This window comes from Lithobates pipiens, unplaced genomic scaffold (genome assembly GCF_037356315.1).
Source record: "Lithobates pipiens isolate NorthernLeopardFrog02 unplaced genomic scaffold, aLitPip1_a1.2 Scaffold_23, whole genome shotgun sequence".
NCBI lineage: Eukaryota > Metazoa > Chordata > Amphibia > Anura > Ranidae > Lithobates > Lithobates pipiens.
In genome coordinates this window covers 38,367,956-38,388,161 of record NW_027507785.1, presented here as the reverse complement: position 1 = coordinate 38,388,161, position 20,206 = coordinate 38,367,956, and the positions used below count along the sequence as shown (strand labels likewise).

Sequence of the window (20,206 nt, the reverse complement as noted above, 5' to 3'; positions counted from 1 at the left end):
TGTGATCTGTATTCGGATCGCTCTTCAGAGAACATTTGACAGACGGTGAGAAGGTGCTATATCGCCAATTTACCCTTGATCCCTGCACCAGTGTGCAGCAACTGCATGCATTGCACGTGGTGGCAGGACGCTTGCGGAGCGTTCCTATTCACTTGAATGTGTTGGGTTCTGTGGGTACTATGCTCTGATGCCGCGTACACACGATCGGAATTCTCGTCAGAAAAAGCTCTGATGGTTTTCCCAACGGAATTCCGACGGAATTCGGCTCAATCTGTCTTGCCTACACACGGTCACATCAAATTCCGATCATTTATAACGTGGTGACTAGAAAAAGGAAGTTCAATAGCCAGTAGCCAATAGCTTCCGTCTCGTAGCTGAATCTGAGCATGCGTGATTTTTTGCGTGTCGGAATTGCATACACATGATCGAAATTTCCAATAGAAAGTTTTTTCCGTCGGGAAAATTGAGAACATGCTATAAATTTTTTGCTGGCAGAAATTCGGACAGCCAAATTCTGATGGAGCGTACACACGGTCGCATTTTCCGATGAAAAGCTCTCATCTGTATTTTGCTGGACGAAATTCATGTGTACGCGGCATTAGGGACTCCTGATATCTCCATAAAGGGTATCTGTCACCCCCTAAATACTATCACACAGCAACTCAGTGCATTTAGGCATCAAGACGACTTGCATAAGTTCAAACCGAGCATCAGAATGGGGAAGAACAGGGATTTAAGTGACTTTGAACGTGGCATGTTTGTTGGTGCCAGACGGGCTGATCCGAGTATTTCAAAAACTGCTGATCTACTGGGATTTTCACACACAACCATCTCTCAGGTTTACAAAGAATGGTCCGAAAAAGAGAAAATATCCAGTGAGCAGTTGTGTGGAGAAAAATGCCTTGTTAATGTCAGAGGTCCGAGGAGAATGGGCAGACTGGTTTGAGATGATAAAAAGACAACAGTAACTCAAATAACCACTCGTTACAACCAAGGTATGCAGAATACCATCTCTGAATGCACAAAACATTGAACCTTGAAGCAGATGGGCTACAGCAGCCAAAGACCACACCTGGGTGTCACTCCTGTCAGCTAAGAACAGGAAACTGAGACTGCAGTTCGCACAGGATCACCAAATTGGACAATAGAAGATTGGAAAAAGTTGCCTGGTCTGATGAGTCTAGATTTCAGCTGTGACATTCAGATGGAGGGTCAGAATTTGTTGTAAGCAACATGAAAGCATGGATCCATCCTGCCTTGTATCACCGGTTCAGTCTGGTGGTGGTGGTGTAATGGTGTGGAAGATATTTTCTTGGCACAATTTGGGCCCCTTAGCACCAATTGAGCATCATTTAAACCCCACCTCCTACCTGAGTATTGTTGCTGACCATGTCCATCCCTTTATGACTACAGTGTCCCCATCTTCTGATGGCTCCTTCCAGCAGGATAATGCACCATGTCACAAAGCTCCAATCATCTCACCACTGGACAATGAGGTCACTGTCCTCCAATGGCCTAAACAGTCACCACATCTCATCCAATAGAGCACCTTTGGGATGTGGTGGAACGGGAGATTGGCATCATGGATGTACAGCCAACAAATCTGCAGCAACACTTTCTTGGATCAAAATCTCTGAGGAATGTTTCCAACACCTTGTTGAATATACTACAATAGCTTTCATCCGCCTGGTGTCTTTAAATCAATCCCTAGATCACAAATGACACGAGTAATAAGAATTGTGAGTGATCACATAGATCGTGATGACATGCTTAATGAGATGGAGAACAAATTGATTTGCAGAGGTTATCCCCCTCAACTGATCAGGAAAGAAAAGGTTAACCTTTCTGTTTCTTGTAGTAGGAGGACAACAAATAAGATGTTACCTTTTGTTTCACAATAATACCCTTTTTCTTCTTGTGTCCTCAATGTTATTAAAGGAGAAGTACAGCCAAAGCTGGTTTGGCTGTACTTCTCCTGTGGATCACAGGGTTGAAATAGATTCTGCACTCCTATGCAGGGCCGGTGATACCACTAGGCAAACTAGGCAGCTGCCTAGGGCACCTGGTTACTGGTGTTTCTACTCTCTTCTCTCTGAAGCAAGCAACTAAGTCTCAGCATCAGCAGGCAGCTGCCGCTGCATTCGCACATAGTTTCAGAGGCGCAGCCGTGGCAGAGGACTGTGTCTGTGTTCTGACTCCCGAATGAATGGAAGCAAGCAAACATTCAATGATGGGCACTGGTAGGCTGCATTGATGGGTGCTGGTGGGCTGTGTTTGATGGGCATTGGTGAGGCTGCACTGATGGGCACTGGTGGGCTGCATTTGATGGGCGTTGGTGAGGCTGTATTAATGGGGGAGCTGGTGAGGCTGCATTGATGGAGGCGCTGGTGAGGCTGCATTGATGGGCGCTGGTGAGGCTGCATTGATGGGTGCTGGTGAGGCTGCATTTAAGGGATGCTGGTGAAGCTGCATTGATGGGTGCTGGTGGGCTGCATTTGATGGGTGTTAGTGAGGCTGCATTGATGGGCGCTGGTGGGCTGCATTTGATGTGTGCTGGTGAGGCTGCATTGATGGGCACTGGTGAGGCTGCATCGATGGGCGCTGGTGAGGCTGCATTTGATGGGTGCTGGTGGGCTGTGTTTGATGGGCATTGGTGAGGCTGCACTGATGGGCACTGGTGGGCTGCATTTGATGGGAGTTGGTGAGGCTGTATTTATGGGGGCGCTGGTGAGGCTGAATTGATGGAGGTGCTGGTGAGGCTGAATTGATGGGCGCTGGTGAGGCTGCATTGATGGGTGCTGGTGAGGCTGCGTTTTAAGGACGCTGGTGAAGCTGCATTGATGGGCGCTGGTGGGCTGCATTTGATGGGTGCTGGAGAGGCTGCATTGATGGGCACTGGTGAGGCTGCATTGATGGGCGCTGGTGAGGCTGCATTGATGGGCACTGGTGAGGCTGCATTTGATGGGTGCTGCTGAGGCTGTAATGATGGGTGCCGGAGAGGCTGCATTTTATGGGCGCTGGTGGGCTGCATTTAATGGGCACTGGTAGCTGTATTGAGCCCTACGGACTAAAGCTGCCCATGCACCATACAATTTTATTATTCAATTTTCTTTACATGTACCTTCAACTATGTAGTACAAGGGCCTGCCTGATTGTATACAAATTGAAATGTTTTTGGTAAATCTAAAGAAAAGTTTTACAAGAAAATTGTATAAGGTATAGATTTTCTGCAGATTTGTGTCTTAAGAATTTCCAAAACCATGTAGTGCAAGGGCCTACCTGATTGCATACAAATTGAAACTCTTAAGCCTCGTACACACGGTACAATTGTTGGCCAACTGAGCATCTGATTTTTGTCAAAAGGGCGTGTGTGCTGACCATCCGAAAATCAAGCCGTTGTCCGCCAAAAATTTACTAGCCTGTCATCCAACATTTGTTGGCCGAAAATTGGACAATTGTCAAAAGGAGCTTACTAACAGTAAGATTTTAGGACAACAGTCTGTCAACAGACAATCCCCTGCCAACAATCGCACCGTGTGTACGAGGCCTCAAGCCTCGTACACACGGTATGATTTTTGGACAACTGAGGGTCTGATTTTTGTCAAAAGGGCGTGTGCCAGGATCTTGTCTTGCATACTAACATTACACGTGCCACAAACACGAATGTACAAGGAGGAATTTCGGCCCTTGAGCGCCACCCTTTGGGCCCCTTCTGCTAATTTCGTGTTTGGTGAGCAATGATTCCAAGCATGCGTGTTTGTACTTTCGACTTTTGTGTGACGGATTTGTGTACTGACCATATGAAAATCTGGCATCAAGCTGTTGTCCGCCGAAAACTTACTAGCCTGTCATCCAACATTTGTTGGCCGAAAATTGGACAACAATTGTCAAAAAGGAGCGTACTAACGGTAAGAACTTCAGACAACAGCCTGTCAAATGACAGTCTCCTTCTGATTTCCGTACCTTGTGTACCAGGCTTTAGACTGGGATGTCATTAAAGTTCATGTGCGTGTAAAGGCAAGTGTCCCAAAACTTTTGGTAAATAAGCGTCTATAGCTCTAGATAGTAAGATAGAAAGAAATAGATAAATGAAAAATATATAAATATTATAGGATATATATATATATATATATATATATATATATATATATATATATTTATAAAATAAAAATATATCTAATTTTTAGCCGCCACACTGCCCTCAGCTCGCTCTTGTTGTCACAATGCCATTAGAAGAGAACGCGGCTTTGTACGTACACAATGAGTGAAATGAATCCTTAGAAGTGAGAGTTCACCCAGAGGTCTGCTTTGGTGTGTGTGTACCCCGAGCGGCTCCAAGTCACCCACATCACAGAAAAATCTGGTTTGTTTAATTGGGGGGAAAAGAGACACCTTAGCGGTAATCTCCATATTACGTATAAATACAAATATCCAAGGTCAACATAAAGATTTCACAAACTCCTTATTCCAAGGTCTGTACAAAAGACATGAGTGCTGCATGGAGGAAAGCAGGTTTTACTACAGACACGGGCAGGGGTTCTTTGCGGTAAAGGCGGCTTAACTGTGGACTGGCCTAGTGCACTATACAGGAATGCCAAAATCAATAACAGAAATCTAAACCCCTAAAATCTCACACAAGCTTTAATGTGTTATTGTAATTCCTAAAGCTGTTTTTGTTCTTTTTTTGAATCTGCGGCTTTCTCTAAAACAATCCCTGGTGACCCGACCTTGAAGGCATAGCTCCCAACTGTCCCTGATTTGGAGGGACTGTCCCTGATTTAGAGCAATGTCCCTCATTCCTCCTCATTTGTCCCTCATTTTGGTCTGATCTATATATATCTATATATATGTTACTGATTCAAATTGTCCTGTGGGATTAATCGATTTTTTTTAAAATCAATTAATTGACTGATTTCAATTAATTATAACGCACACACAGATCCAACTACTTTTAGCTGATCTCCTTGCATTGCAGCTCTGCATTAGTCAGTGGTAAATGTGGTATACACTATATACAATCACCTGACACTAGTTCGTTTCCACAATCCATGACTTAACTTCACAGTTCACACAAATGCATTTTAGATTCAAACTGTAGCACTGACGTAAGTCATTTTTTTTCCCCACAGTAGTGTGACAATCCCTCCACCTCCGGTCTAACTAATCACTCTCCCCTTATGGCATGGACCCCTGTGCAAACAGGTGGTCATGCAAGCGGGTATCAAAAGGGTTAACACGGGCCATAAACTTCTCTCACGTCTCCTTAGATCTCAGCAAGGATGCCGGGTCATGGGTAGAAAGAAAAGATCTAAGTGCTCACCGCTTAAGTATAGGATTTCATTTTTGTGTTCAAACACAAACTACTCACATAAAGATGATAAAAACACAGCATGTAAAGCCGACAATCGTGTTAGTTCTGTAGGGCAGCAGTGGGTGACGTCATGTGTAGCTCCTCCCCCCGTACGAGTTACGTTCAATCAGAACTTTGACATCACCAACTCCTCCCCCCTTCCCTTCGTTAGCAGTCGGAGGCACTTAGGGAAGGGGGGAGGAGTCCAGTGACGTCGATATCCGTGACGTCACCGGATCTCCGACGGAACTCCCTGAAGTCCCGGAAGTGAGTACCGATCAAAATAATTTTGATCGATCAAAAAAATGAATCGATTAATTGAGGAATTGATCTTTAATTTCCACAGCCCTAATATAGTTGTATATAAAATGAACTTTTTATCTTTCAAAAAGTGTTTCCCAGTGCTAAACCTTTCATCTGATTTCTAAATTGCTGCAAATTTTAAAAGCCAATATAAAGGAATAGCAGTGGTAAAAAAAAGCCCTTGTGGATTGAATTAAACTTTTTTTTTTTTTTGGTTAATTCTCGTTTAAGTAGGTGTGGCAGGAGGTGTGTCCTATGCCTACATATGTTTGCTGGTAGGTGTAGCTCATTCCCATCTCAAAATGTTGGGAGGTATGCTTGAAATTCCTTTATTAAGCACTTGATGTTAAGGAGTGACAACCCTTACCCAACTTTACTCCTACATTATCACCCTGTCACTTGCACCTGTGGTGGTGACCTTTACCCTCATTTTACACATTTCCTAATATTACTTTTTTACCCCCCTCCTTTTTGGTTTCTTTTTGGTAAATACCTTTTTTTTTTTTTTTTTTTTTTTTTTTTTAGCTTCTTGTCCCTGTACTGATGAAGCCTGTACTGCCCCCTTGGCCACAAACTCCTGGAATGTTAATGTCATATGTCCATACCTCCCAACATTTTGAGATGGGAATGAGGGACACCTACTAGCAAAGGTATGTAGGCATAGGACACGCCCCCGCCACACCCCCTTAAAGGAGAATGAACCCAAAAAAAGGTTAATTAAATCCACAAGTGCTTTTTTTACCACTCTTAGTTCTTCTCACTTGTGGTCATGTGCACTGTTCTATGTACACTACACATCCCATACTCCATCCCTGGAGCGAGCAAGAGAGGGTGGCTACATTCCTACATACAGAGGGACCACGGAGAAGGAACATAGCCACCCTCTAACAGGAAGCCGCTTGCTATGGGGGCACCCGAGCCGAGCCACAGCTCTGTATGTCCATTCAGACACAAAGCTGCCATTCGGCCCCACCCCCTCTTTCTCCTGCTTGGCTAACTGACTTTTATTGACAGCTGCAGGAACCAATGGTGCTGCTGCTGTGTCTCAGCCAATCAGGAGGAGAGTCCCGGATGGCTGAAGGACTCATGCACATCGCTGGACAGAGAGGGGCTCAGGTAAGTAGTAGAGGGGTGCTGGGGAGGCTGCTACACACAGAAGGCTTCATTCATAGAATGCATTAAGATAAAAAAAAAACTTCTGACTTTACAACTCCTATAAGACTTCTGGGATATACATAGCTCCCAACTGTCCCTGATTTTGAAGGACTGTCCCTGATTTGGAGCAATGTCCCTCTGTCTCTCATTCCTCCTCATTTTCCCCTAATTTTGGTCTGATTTATATGGCACTTTTTATCTATCAAAAAGTGTTTTTCAGTGCTAAACCTTTCATCTGATTTCTAAATTGCTGCATTTGTAAATTCCAAAAGCCAATATAAAGGAATATAAGTGGTAAAAAAAAGCACTTGTGGGTTTAACCAAACTTGTTTTTTTTGTACAACACTCCTTTAAAGGGGCATGGCAAGGGGTGTGTCCTATGCCTGCATACTTTTGCTGATAGGTGTCCCTCATTCCCATCTCAGAAAGTTGGGCAGTATGCAATTCTTAATCAATAAACATTCTTGTACCAATGATCAAGTTACCATTACTAGGTGCTCCTAACCCCACATTCAATACGGCTTCACCGTTGGGCAGTCCCCAATAATCTAATCTCAGCAGATGTGCTCTGGAATTGTAGAATTCCAACATCTTACACAGGTTGGTAAGGGTTGAAGATGTATATTGCACTGTGCATGTGCCGAGAAAGGAGCAAAGGGGTTTGGAGACAAGGGGAAGAGGTTTTTGGAAAAAAAAAGTCTTCGCAAACTTTTTGGGTTCGGTCAAAAAGGGAGTCCCGCAGCTAGCATCCACTAGGGGGAGGTAGGCGCAGGGACGGCATGACATGTGCTGGACTGCACAGTCGCCGTTTTTTAGGGGAGGTGTGGCCGCTTTAAGAACATGGGGTGGGCGGAGCCGGGGGCGGAGCCACGGCGGCCATCTCGTGTCAGCAAGGGGCAGTGATAGCAGTTGCAGAGCGGAGGAGGAAGGAATCCCCACCCACCCTCCCTGGTTTTTTGGTACGGGGTTTTGTCTCGGGTGCTTGTTTTCTTCATTGTGCGGTTCAGGGGTCTTTAGATGAAGAAGTGAGGTACAGGTAAAAAGGCCTGTTGTACCCATCCATGGGATGGGAGTGGTTGTAGGTACTTCCAGGTTACGAGGGTTTAACCTGGAAGGGTTTAAAACGGGTAGGTCACTGCTACAGTTGGTTATAGCCTCCGAGACAGGGGTTGCCGCCTGGAGGTCAAAAGGTTACAGTTGAAGTTATAGGCAGTGACCAATTTGATGTTGGGATGCTACGTACCCATGACCCCTTGGAAAGGCTGGGAAAGTTATTTTCTTATTTAATGTTGGTATTTATTAAAGATTATATTTTGGTTAATAATAAAAAGTTTAGGCCTGATGGCCATTTACTCCAAAATCTGTCCAGTCATTTTTTAAGAGGGACAAGGTTGGGAGGGGGCGGGAAGCCGGGTTTAAGGTTACGAGGTATATAGATACAACACTGGGTTGAGTCCTACAAATGTCAAGATGACTGCAGTTTTTAGCATGTGTCCCTTAAATAAGAAGATGACGGAAGTGTGACATTGTATAAGGAGAAGCAGCATCCATGTGCAGAAGCTTTCTATACGTAATTAAAAGAAATGCTGAAATAGACATTAAATGAGCCTCAAATGGTCGCACCCTGCCTGGGATTCATCTCTCCGTCTCCACCTCTCTGCTCCTCTCTCATCACTCCCCATTATCCCTGTCTCTGTCGCTCACTTCTGCCTGTCTTGCTTACTAATTCGCTGTATTTCACACGACTGATTGAGCTATTTGCTTGTTGTCAAAACAAAGAAACCTACCCAGAATCCTTCGCTAATTCTGACATGACGCCCATTATTGTCTGGTCAGGACTCCCTTTTATTCCTTGTAATTGATTAGGACAAGGAGACAAAAACCTTTCCTGAAGAGGTATTTGTGAAAATAGGCAGATTTCCGCGATTCACCATCCTCGTAGAAAGCCGCTGTCCATAGCATACCTCCGAATTCTATGGGAAATTTGTAATTCTAAACTGCAGTTTGCTATTTTTTGGGAAATTGTGATTCAATAACTTTTGGTAAAGTTTGTTGTAACATTTAGAAGCGTACAGGCATACCCCACTTTTAAGTACACAATGGGGTTTATTTACTAAAGCTGGAAAGTGCAAAATCAGCCTCACTTCTCCATGATAAACCAATGAGCTTCCAGGTTTTATTACCAAAGCTTAATTGAACAAGCTGGGGTTAGAAGCTCATTGGTTTCTATGTAGAAGTGAGCCTGATTTCGCGCTTTCCAGCTTTAGTAAATAAACCCCATTATGTACTTAAAAGTGGGGTATGCCTGTAATATATTTAATGTTTATCTGATATAACAATGCTTATTTTTATTTTTCTCTTGAGGATACATTCATTTTTTCCTTGTGGAAACATTAAAATCTTCTTTGAGGATCCATTAAAATTTTCCTTTGGGATCCATAAAAAATTTCCTTGGCGCCATTAAATATTCCCCTACAGAGACATTAAATTATTCTTTGGCAATATATCAAACTTTCCTTGGGGATCCACAAAAAAATTCCTTGGGGTTCCAGTAAAGTTGTCCTTGCGGAAACAATAAAATCTTTGGAGAGCCATTAAAATTTACCCTGGGGATCCACAAAAATTTTCCTTTAGGTCCCATTAAATTTTTTCCCCTGCGGTCACATTAAAGTCTTCTTTGGCAATCCATTAAACTTTTCCTTGGGGATACATTAGATCTTTTCTTGGGGAACAAACATTTTCCTTGGAGAAAACAATAAAATCTTCCTTGGGGATCCATAACATTTTTTCCTGGGGATACAATAAAACTTTCCTTTGGGATCCACAAAAAATGTCCTTCGGGTTCCATTAAAGTTTTCCTTGTGGCAACAATAAAACCTTCTTTGGGATCCACAAAAATTTTCCTTCAGAACCCATTAAATATTTCCTTGCAGAATAATTAAAATATTCTTTCGGGTTCTATTCATATTTTCCCTGGGGATACATTAAGATTTAAGTGTTATTCTGGCCTTATGCCTGTAGAATTTAGTTCGAATGTTCAGAAAAATAAAAATTGCTCATCCGACCATTCGATGGTGCCTTCTTGGACTTGAATTATTTTTAATGACTTTTCATTCATTTAACAGGTCATTGAGGTTTATTTACTAAAGCTAAAGAATGCAAAATGAATCACACTTCTGCATAGAAGCCAATCAGCTTCCAGGTTTTATTGCCAAAGTTTAATCCAGCCATTCTCAACCAGGCTTCCTTGGAACCCTAGGGTTCCTCCAAAGGTTGCTAGGGGTTCCTTGAGCTGTGGCTGATTGACCTCCTATCTTAAGATGTCTGCATACTTCTGGGGTCAACACCACTTGGTAGAGCCAGTTGCATGAAGCCAACAAGCTTTTAAGCCATCCGTAGCAATTGCATTTTGACAACCACTGTAAGGGCTGCCTTATTCCGCATGGCCACAAATGTAAAGGGCATTTTTTTCAATGACCACCAATTCGTTTTAGTAAGAGTTCCTCAAGACATGAAAAGGATTTCAAGGGTTCCTCTGGGGCAAAAAGGTTGAGAAAGATTGGTTTAATTGAACAAGCTAAGGTTAGAAGCTGATTGGTTTCCATGCAGAAGTGTGACTAATTTTGCACACTCTAGCTTTAGTAAATAAACCCCATTGTGTCAATATCACAATTCCCGTAGAATGAACAATCAACTTCGGGATTAACTGTGACAAGTGCATAAAGAAAAAGAATAGTTAAAAATGTTCTCATCCAGGAGCAAATTCAACAATTAGAAATTTGTTAATTCTCGTTGGATACTTGTACGATTTGTTTTGGTCATTTTGGTAAAAACCAATTGTCAAATCTTTCCATATAGGCTAAAATCGCACTGCATCCAGATTGCATGTGAATCGTACAGGAAAATACAGAGTGTTCCTGTGTGATGCATGGTGTGAACTGGCCCTAACTTAAAATCAATAAACAGAACTTCATTAAAAAAATAATTAAAATGCCAGAACAGTACAAAAACCCCTGAAATGGCCCTTTTTTTTTTTGGAAAGTAGACACCGCAAGGTGATCTCTTTTATTGTCACAATTTTTGGGGAAATTAGGAAACATTCCAGTGCTGAGAGGGTTAAACACAGAGCTTGAGAACAGTGCATTCTATAAATGAATGTACAGGAAGGAGGAGGTGATGGAGTTAATTTAATAATCACATTCAGTGGCAGGATGGAGGTGAAGGAGTTAATGTTGAGATGGGCAGGATAAGGGAAGCGAAGGGTTAATTTTACAGGTCACTAGGACAGTATTGGATATAGTATGTTTTGGAGAGGAGGGGGACAGGAAAGGGTTAAAAAAGGATGCCTGTGTCACTCTCCTTCCCCTCCTGATCTCTCTCCTTCCCCCTTGTAAGGAGAAGGGGAGGGATCAGCACTGTAAACAATACCATGTGATCACTGTGATGACCAATCACAGCAATCACATGGTACCCAGCCCCTTGGATCGGTTGGGTACAGTGTCTCTGTTTTCCCAGCTGTCTAATGTCAGTTCAGTACACGGCGAATACCATTAGCCAACCAAAGGCTACTTATGCAGTGCCACTCATAAATGGCACCGGGTAAAAAAATGGCCACTGATCAGCCGTGGAAAAATGCACCACAGTGCACGAGTGGTTAAACTCAATCTATGCAGAAAAACACATATGAGGAGTTAACCTAATGAAAACCATATGTCAGAACGAATGGTAAATCCAGAAACAATGACTGCCAAAGTTATATGAAGAAGTTGAGTTTGATTCCCTTCCCACCTGAACCGGCCCAATGGTCCTTTAAGAAACCTCACTGGCATTCATGGAGTCTTGGGTGTGGGAGGAGTATGGTTGACCTTTACAGGATATGTTGAGGTGTGCATATCAGCTTCCTATATGGCCAGATTTCCTTGAAAAGGACATCTTCTGATCACTCTGACCATGCCTCTTAACATTTCATCCGGACCTGCTATTTGAATGGATTCCCAGACTTATGCAACAGGTTTCTTTTGCGCCTAGAACATATGCATTAAAATATGTATGATTTTTCCCTAATAAAAAACACATTCAGTTACAAATTTGATAGTTTGTGCGAAAATTCCTATCGCATTGAATTTTCTCATAACTAAGGTCAAAAGCGCACATCAATTTGACCCCACTAACCATTAGAAGAGCCTTTCTCAAACTTTTTTTACCCCAGAAAAGCCCTTGAAATAATTTTCAGATCTCAGGGAACCCCTAGTAAGATTAGTCCATTGGGGGGCCATTGGGTAAATTCCCCTTACATCGGTGGCGGTAAGTGGGAAGAATGTGGTTATTACAGGTGTGGCCGGAATTACGCCCATGCAGTCATGCAGCAGGCTCTGTCAAGTGGAGTTGGAACTGTAACTTTGCAAGCACCATCAGATGGGGGATCAGTTAGCCACAGATCAAGAATGCCTAGTCAACCATTGAGGAACTCTAGAGTACCATTAAACCATGGTTGAAAATGGCTGCATTAGAAAATCGAACAACTGTTCCCAAAATGAAAGTTTTTCTATTGGCTTATGGCCAGCTCAAGAAGAAGGAAACAAAGTACTTCATGCTTTATGGGGGAGGATAATGCTTGGCCAAGGTCACCATACCTGTCTGATTAATTACAAGACACATATCTCGCATCCCTTAAATTCCTTCCACTTTTTGATAATAATTTTACATTTTACCATATGAGAGGAGAAACATGAGTGGCCAAAAATCACAAGAGGCATCTGGCAAAATACACTGTACTACGGTTGACCTTCTATTGTTATTACAACTCTCGAAGAAATATTTTAGAAAAGTCTTAAAGCGGCGCTCCACTGCCCTAAACGTTTTTTTTTTTTTTGGTACAATCACAAAGATTATGTCCTTAACATTTATAACTCACTTGTTGCATGTTTTCGGTCTTAAAGATGTCCGTTTTCAACTTTTAATAATTCTTGTAGCCGGGTCTCATCTTACCTGTGGGCATGTGAAGCCCACAGGCATCCTCTTCCAGGATACAGTGCCCCTTCTCAACCAGGAGGCACTGCGCCTTGTATTCCCGATCTCGCGCATGCGCAGTAACTGTAAAGAGGAGCGCCGTCAACAGCTAAGGTTACCATCGCAACAGGCGGCGTCGTCGGAAGTCCCGCCCCGTTGTGATGGCAACGGAGCTGTGCAAGTAAGAAATCACGCGATAACTCGCGTCAGCGGGCCGCCACACTGACTCCTGGGAACTATGACACAAGCTCCCAGGAGACAGTGCGGATTGAGGATATTACGAACTATCCACACTATCCCCGCCCATATCCGCACTATCCCCGCCCATATCCGCGATCACCATAGATAGGAAATGGACAAGATAACAAAAAAAAGGTAATGCTGAAAAAAAAAAAAACTTTCAGTTTTTGAAGGATGACATGTATTCAATCAGCTTGAGATATTATGTTAAAATAGGGTGGCGCTCCGCTTTAAGTGCGTCACAGTGATCAGTAAAACGGGAAAAGCACAGCGAGATTATCAATTTATTCCGGGTTCCCTACCTCTCTCCAAATCCTGGTTGAAGTTGGGTGCCAGCTCAATGGACGTGCAGTTCCACCTCATGTCAGTGAAGGCTTTGATGCATGTCTTCTTCACCTCCTTAGCTGCCAGGACGATGGTCTGCATCAGTTCTAGGTTACTCCGGCACAGCTGCGTCTGAGAGGAGACCAGGCCGTCCAGCTGCTTGCAGTGCTGGGTCTGGTTCAGGGCGAGAGTTGCTGAAGTCTTCGATAGTGCTCTGCATCAGAAGAAAGGAAAAGTGACGATCAGACCCTGCACAGTGTCATGTGATCTCATCTATAGGCACCCTATGTCCAGCAAAGTTCTTTTATGAGAAGGAAGTGATTTATCTTGTCAAAATGTAGACATGAATTACAATGGCTGGCTTTTCTTGAAAGAGGTAAGACAAGACTTATGCAGCATAAACACGACCGGACTTTCCGACAGACTAGGTCCGACTGAATCATTCCGTCGGATAGTCCGTTCGTGTGTGGGATAGTCCAATTGCTTTTCTTTAAAAAATCAGATGGACCTAGAAATAGAACATGTTTCAAATCTGTCCGACGGACTCAATTCCTATCGGGAAAACCGTTCGTCTGCACGCTGGTCCTACGGACCAAATACGACGCATGGGAAGCTATTGGCTACTGACTATTGAACTTCCTTTTCTAGTCCCGTCGTACGTCATCACATTCAAAATGAACGGACTTTCGAACTGACTTTAGTCCGTTTGTGTGTGGGCAAGTCAGTTCGTTTGGAAGTCTGTCATAACTCCGTCGGGAACACCATCGGACCTTTTCTGCCGGAAAAGTCTGGTCGTGTATACGAGGCATTACACTAAAAGCTGCAATCACACTATACTATGTGCAAATAATGTATATCACACTTGTGGCCAGGGCCACTGATAAGGCAGGACAGCCACCTCTACTGTACTGGATCCAGGCCTCATCAGTTCAAAAAGAAAGGGCTCGGGCACCTGCAGAGCAGAAGGGCCGGCAATACTGCCATATTGGTGGCACTTGTGGCTCTTCTGCAGTGCTGCTGGCTTCTACTTTTCTTTTCTCCCTCCATCTATGCTGCAGGGGGATCGGTTCTAGTATCTGCACTCCCTGCTGTCTTGAACCCCTGCCTGCCCCTTTCCCCTCAGTGCTGCTGGTTTCACTACTATCCAACCAGCAGCAGCTGAGGGCACACAGGAGGGTTATTTCAGGATAGTGAGCGGGGATGCTCACCATCCTGAATGAACACAGTGAGCGATCGATACCGATTGCTCACTGCACTGTGGGGGCAGTGAGCACTTTGATAAGGCAGTACAGCCAACCCTCCTGTACTGGGCCTGTGCCCTATAAGTTCAAAAGGGGGGGGGGGGGGCAGGCACCTGTTGAGCAGGAGGTCCGGCTGTGCTGTCTTATTGCAAACACCAATCCTCTTCTGCCATCCCACTGCAGTGCTGCCAGCTTCTCCACTTCTTTCCCCCTCGGGTGCACTGCAGGGGGTTTGGTTCTAACACATGTGTCCATTCCATCTTCTCCCCTGTGTGCTCCTTTCCTCCTAAGCACTACCAGCTTCCTTCCTCTCCTCTCCTGCCGGAAGAGGGAGAGCAGTGGAAGATGTTGGTAAATATGTAATTTACTGACCCCTTCATTTCCTGAATGAACACAGTGAGCAATCGCTGTCCATTCCTCAGTGAAGCATAGTAAACTGTAAACTGTGTTTACTTTGCTTCAGTTTGTGAATGAGCAGGAAGCCTCAGAGCACTTCGTGTTCATTCATCTGTGCAGCTGAATCTACAGAGAAAGGGACTGATAAATCGATGTCACTTTCAAATGGAGGAAGGGGGCCCTGTCAGGTAAGCCGTATTGGACCACCTGATTTCTAACAGCAGCCCTGATCAGCAGCAGCCCTGCTTGTGGCTCTATTCATTTAGCTCATAAACAATCATAAATTAACCACCACCATCATACCCCCCGCAGCTGTGATCTCAGTGGTAATACTGTCAAAGGCACACATCAAAAGTGCCAACTATGCTCCTCCCTTTCCAGACCCGCCACCATTCATAGCAGCTGTGCTATAGCTTCTAACAATAAAAAAACACTCTATGAATGAAGGATTAGCAGATAAATAAAAGGTCCACCATCCCCATTGCAGTGTTAATTTAGTTGAGTAAACATTTTAGTCGGCTAAATGAATACTATCTTAGTTGACTAAAATACAAATAAAACTAAAACAATTGAGATGACTAAAATATGACGAAAACTAAAAGCCATTTTAGTCAAGAGACTATAACTACAACTAAATTTTCATTACTGAAATGTACTGGAGATTTTAGTCAACTAAAACGTAAGACATTTTAGTCGACTAAAATGTACTGGAGATTTAGTCGACTAAATACGAATAAAACTAAAACAATTGCAAAAGACTAAAATGGGACTAAAACTAAAATGCCATTTTAGTCCTAAGACTAAAATTAACACTCACAAGATCAATAGCTGTAGGTGAAAAGAAACAGAAATAGCTGTATGAGTTACACCAGTAACTCAGTACATTTCAGAGCACTCAGTACAAAGTTTCACTGAGAGTCCGCTGAGTCTGAAAAGGCGCTACTTATGTGTTGATATCACTTTAGCTAACCCATAGTGTTACGAGTATCCTTTGTCATGCATTGAACATTCATTTCTGTAAACGTAAGTTTTAAAAGTTCGTCGTTTGGAGCTTGCATTGATCGGGCCATCTCTGACCTCCCAAGGAATTATACTGAGCTTGTCTAAGCTTTGGAAGTGTTTGGTCTTTACATGGTGAGATGTTCCAACATCCCGGAAAATCTCCTATCCATTGGACTTGAGTTTGCATTGTTCTGTGTAGGGGCAGAGGACAGCTGTGTATTACCACTGGACAAGATTCATCTTGGATAGACTACTAAAGAGATAGCAAAAGGTTTCGGGACAGACAGATGCCTCTCATCCTTAGTAAAACGTGGACATGTTTTAAAGTGGCCTACAGAAAAAATATGATATATCCATTTAAAGTGACCTTATAAGCTATCCCCTCTCTGACCTTTCCCAGGGAAGAATCTAGGATGGGTTCCTATAAATGCGTGTTAGGAAAGTGCTCAGAATAATCATGCACTTTCCTGACTTGCACAGAAATGACCAGGCGACACACACACTTTAAAAGCCTTTACAGGTTAAACAAGAGGTCTGCCGCTAGAATTATCGCTCTTGCTCTGTCGTTCGCAGTGATACCTCACATGAGTGGTGCAATCACCATGCTTGTGGGACCTATGTGCCCGTTTTTAATTGCACATGAGAACGGTGAGGGACAGGGGTGCTTAAAATGTTTTTATTTTATTTTATTTATTTTTTATTTATTTTTTACACTGTACATTTTTTTGGATCAACTTTATTGCTATCACAAGGGATGAAAAACATCCCTTATGATAGCGTGGGATTGCTGGTAACCCCCCCCCCCCCTTCCTGTTACTGATCTCGAAATGACGTGTAAAACATCACTTCTGGGTCTTGGTATCACAAGGGAAGAAACCAATGCAGTGCGATCGGCATTCCATTCGATTCATTGGAGGACAGGTGAGACATCAGGGGTCTTGTTAAAGGAAACCTGTCACCAAAAATGCAGACTTTTTGTTCCCTATGTGATGAAAAAGTAAAAAAAAAAAAAAAAGTTACACCCAAGCACTTCAAATTCCTCCACTCAATTTTTTTAAGCCCACCCCCACAAACACGCGCATACGAACATAAATGCATGCATCAGGGTGGCTATGCATTAAAACGTTGATTGCGCTGCACATGTTACATGCAGCACTACCTTGCAATTTCAAATCAATATACCTTAATCATATATTCCCAACCCAATATGTTAGTGCATAATAAATAACAGGAAAATAGGATAAAAATAAAAATAGAAAGTGATCAAACTTTCAACCCGTTTTACTTACCTGAGACCTGGAATTTCACCTGGCGGTGACGCGCTCTTCTTTTTCCCGGGGGTTCTCGGCTCTTGATTGGATAGATTGATATCAGCGCAGCCATTGGCTTCTGCTGCTGTCAATCAAATCCAACGATGCAGGCGTCGTGGGGTTGAGCCGAGTCCGGCATTCTGTGTCTATGCACGCAAATGCTGGACTCCGGAGAGCGCCCACAAGGTATCCCCCAGGGAGAGAGCTTCTACTAGGGGGTTTACCGATGTGAGGAGGAGCCACAAGCGCTGCCGTGGGACCTCAGAAGATGAGGGTCGGGGCCACACTGTGCAAAACGAACTGCACAGTTGAGGTAAGTATATGGTTGTTATTTAATTTAGTTTTTTTTTTTTTTTTTTTTAGGGTTAGGGTGTTAATACCACTACTACTACTACTACTACTATGACTACTACTGATGATAATAATAATAATAATAATAATAATAATAATAATAATAATAAATAATTAAATAAATATAAAATAAATACACAAATATCTAAAAATAATCATGAATAAATACAATAAATATACTATGTAATAATAAATAAATAATTAACCCCTACCCTTAACTCCCTAACCCAGGTGCCAACCTCTGCCCTCTAACGTCAATAAAAAAATAAAAAAAAATAAAAAGAATAATAATAAATAAGCACCCTAACACAAAATAGATCAATAAATAAATAATAATAATAAATTAGTATTATTTATAATACTATTATTATTATTATTATTATTATTATTAATAATAACAATTAGTATATAATATTATATATTATTTAATATATATATATATATATATATATGTATATATATATATATATATATATATATATATATATATATATATGTATATATATATATGTATATATATGTATATATATATATAATTATTATTATTAATTTCTTAAAACATTTTTAAAGTTAAGGGTTAATTATTATTTATTTTTACATAACATGAATTTATTTTATTTATTTATGATGATTTTTAGTTATTTGTGTGTTTATTTTACATTTGTTTATTCATATATTATTAGTTATTTATTTTTTTTATTTTTTTTTACATTTGAGCAGAAAATCGCACAAAAACGCGTGACAAAACATGCAAATCTGCCCAATTTGCGCGCACAAGTTGCACGTTTCCATTTAATTCTATGGGAATAAACAAGCGCAAAAAATGCGCAAATCTGCCCAATTTGACATACAAAAAAAAGCTCCAGAACTTTTTTGAGCTTCAGGCGTTTGGCTTCAGGCGACTTGGAGTAGAGATGTGAACCAACGCCATACAGAATATTTGTTGTTTTTTCTCCTACAGCTTTTTGGAGCTTCAGGCTTAGAGCTACAACACGCTGAGGTGTGAATGGGGCCTCAAGGTTTCCCAGTAAAACATTGCCCGAAGCATCATGCTGCCTCCACTGGCTTGCCTTCTTCCCATACTACATCCTGGTGCCATCTCTTTCCTGGGTAAGCGATACACACGCACCCGGCCATCCACATAATGTAAAATAAAATGTGATACATCAGACCAGGCCACCTTCATCCCTTGCTCCATAGTCCAGATCTGATGTTCACACGCCCACTGTAGGTGCTTTTGGCTGTGGACATGGGTCAGCATGGGTACCCTGACTGGTCTGAGTGGTCTGAGGCTTTATAGCCCCATACACAACAAACGGCTATGCCCATTTCTTCTGTTTTCAACGCATCAACGTCATGGTTTAATTGCTGCCTAATATATCCCACCGACTTTCAGATGCCATTGTAATGAGATAATGAATGTTACTTATTTAAGCTGCCAGTGGTCATAAAATGAGGGCTTCTTGGTGGACATGTCTCTATACAATATTTTAGATGGTAACAGTGCTTAGAGAAGTTCTTCTTTAGGGCCTCTAAACAGCTCAAGGGTCAGTGACAACAAATAGAGAACAGTATCCAGGCCCAGAGAACGTCTCTCCAGATGAATGCGGGTGATATATTTAGACGCCAAGTGTGGTGTCACCAGGAGGAGAACAGCCACTTCTCCCTGTCCAGTCTCACCTTTTCATTCACACGTCAAGGTGCGGGCTATCGGGTGACAGCAGAACAAAGGCAGAGCTCTCGCCTGGATCACAGCCCTTCAACAGATCATTACTGGGGATTGAAAAGGCGCCCCTACCCGTGACCCCATTCTGGGCGTTCGGTTTCAAGAGGACGCAATGTTTTGAAAACGGATATAGTAAAAAAAAAAAATGTCCTTCATTCCTAGGAAGAAGAGCGGAACACTGGCTGTGATTCATCATTCGTAGGGGAGATGAATGGACGGCTAATGGGAACATTGTCGGAGTGTCATAACTCAATGTTCTGTCCCTGCCGTACATATACAAAGGCTGGAGGCCTGATTTTTGGGAAGATAAAATACTGTCGTTTCGAAAATTCAGTGCCAGGGAACAAAAAAAATTAGTCCTTACAGGAGCTCTGCTGCACTTAAAGTGATGTTCCACCCACAAAAAAATTCTTAAAATTCTTAAAAAAATAAAAGAAAAAACATTTGGAAATTATTATTTTTTTAACTCACCTCTAAATGCCTGTTGCTAGGGGATACCTCGTAGTCTGCCTCCTTCGGTGCCTGGGCTCCTGACGTCACTTCCCTTCGGCGCAGGAAGGGCTCAGCTCCGCCCCCTCCCTCCTGTCAGTCATCTGGGACACGCAGGGCCCGCCATCAGGGGGGTACAGCCCACACTCATGTAAGGGGCCCTGGCATCCCAAGGGGCCCGGGTGTCCCAAGCGACTCAGACCTCCAAGGTATTTTCACCCGCTGCCTGAAGGATGGATGATTGACAGACACTTTTCAGCCATTTTGCCGCACTTCTTGGTTGCCAGGGCAATGCTAAGCTCACTCCTCA

General features: G+C 42.7%; 1 protein-coding gene across 2 annotated transcripts in view; it reads right to left on the bottom strand.

Annotated features, from left to right (window-relative positions):
• WNT11 (Wnt family member 11) overlaps positions 1-20,206 on the bottom strand; it is a 182,147-nt gene that overhangs the window by 56,458 nt on the left and 105,483 nt on the right. For both annotated transcript variants that reach the window (XM_077451435.1, XM_077451434.1), the window contains exon 3: positions 13,360-13,595. In XM_077451435.1, coding sequence (XP_077307561.1) covers positions 13,360-13,595 — 236 coding nt within the window. The remainder of the gene's footprint in view (positions 1-13,359; positions 13,596-20,206) is intronic.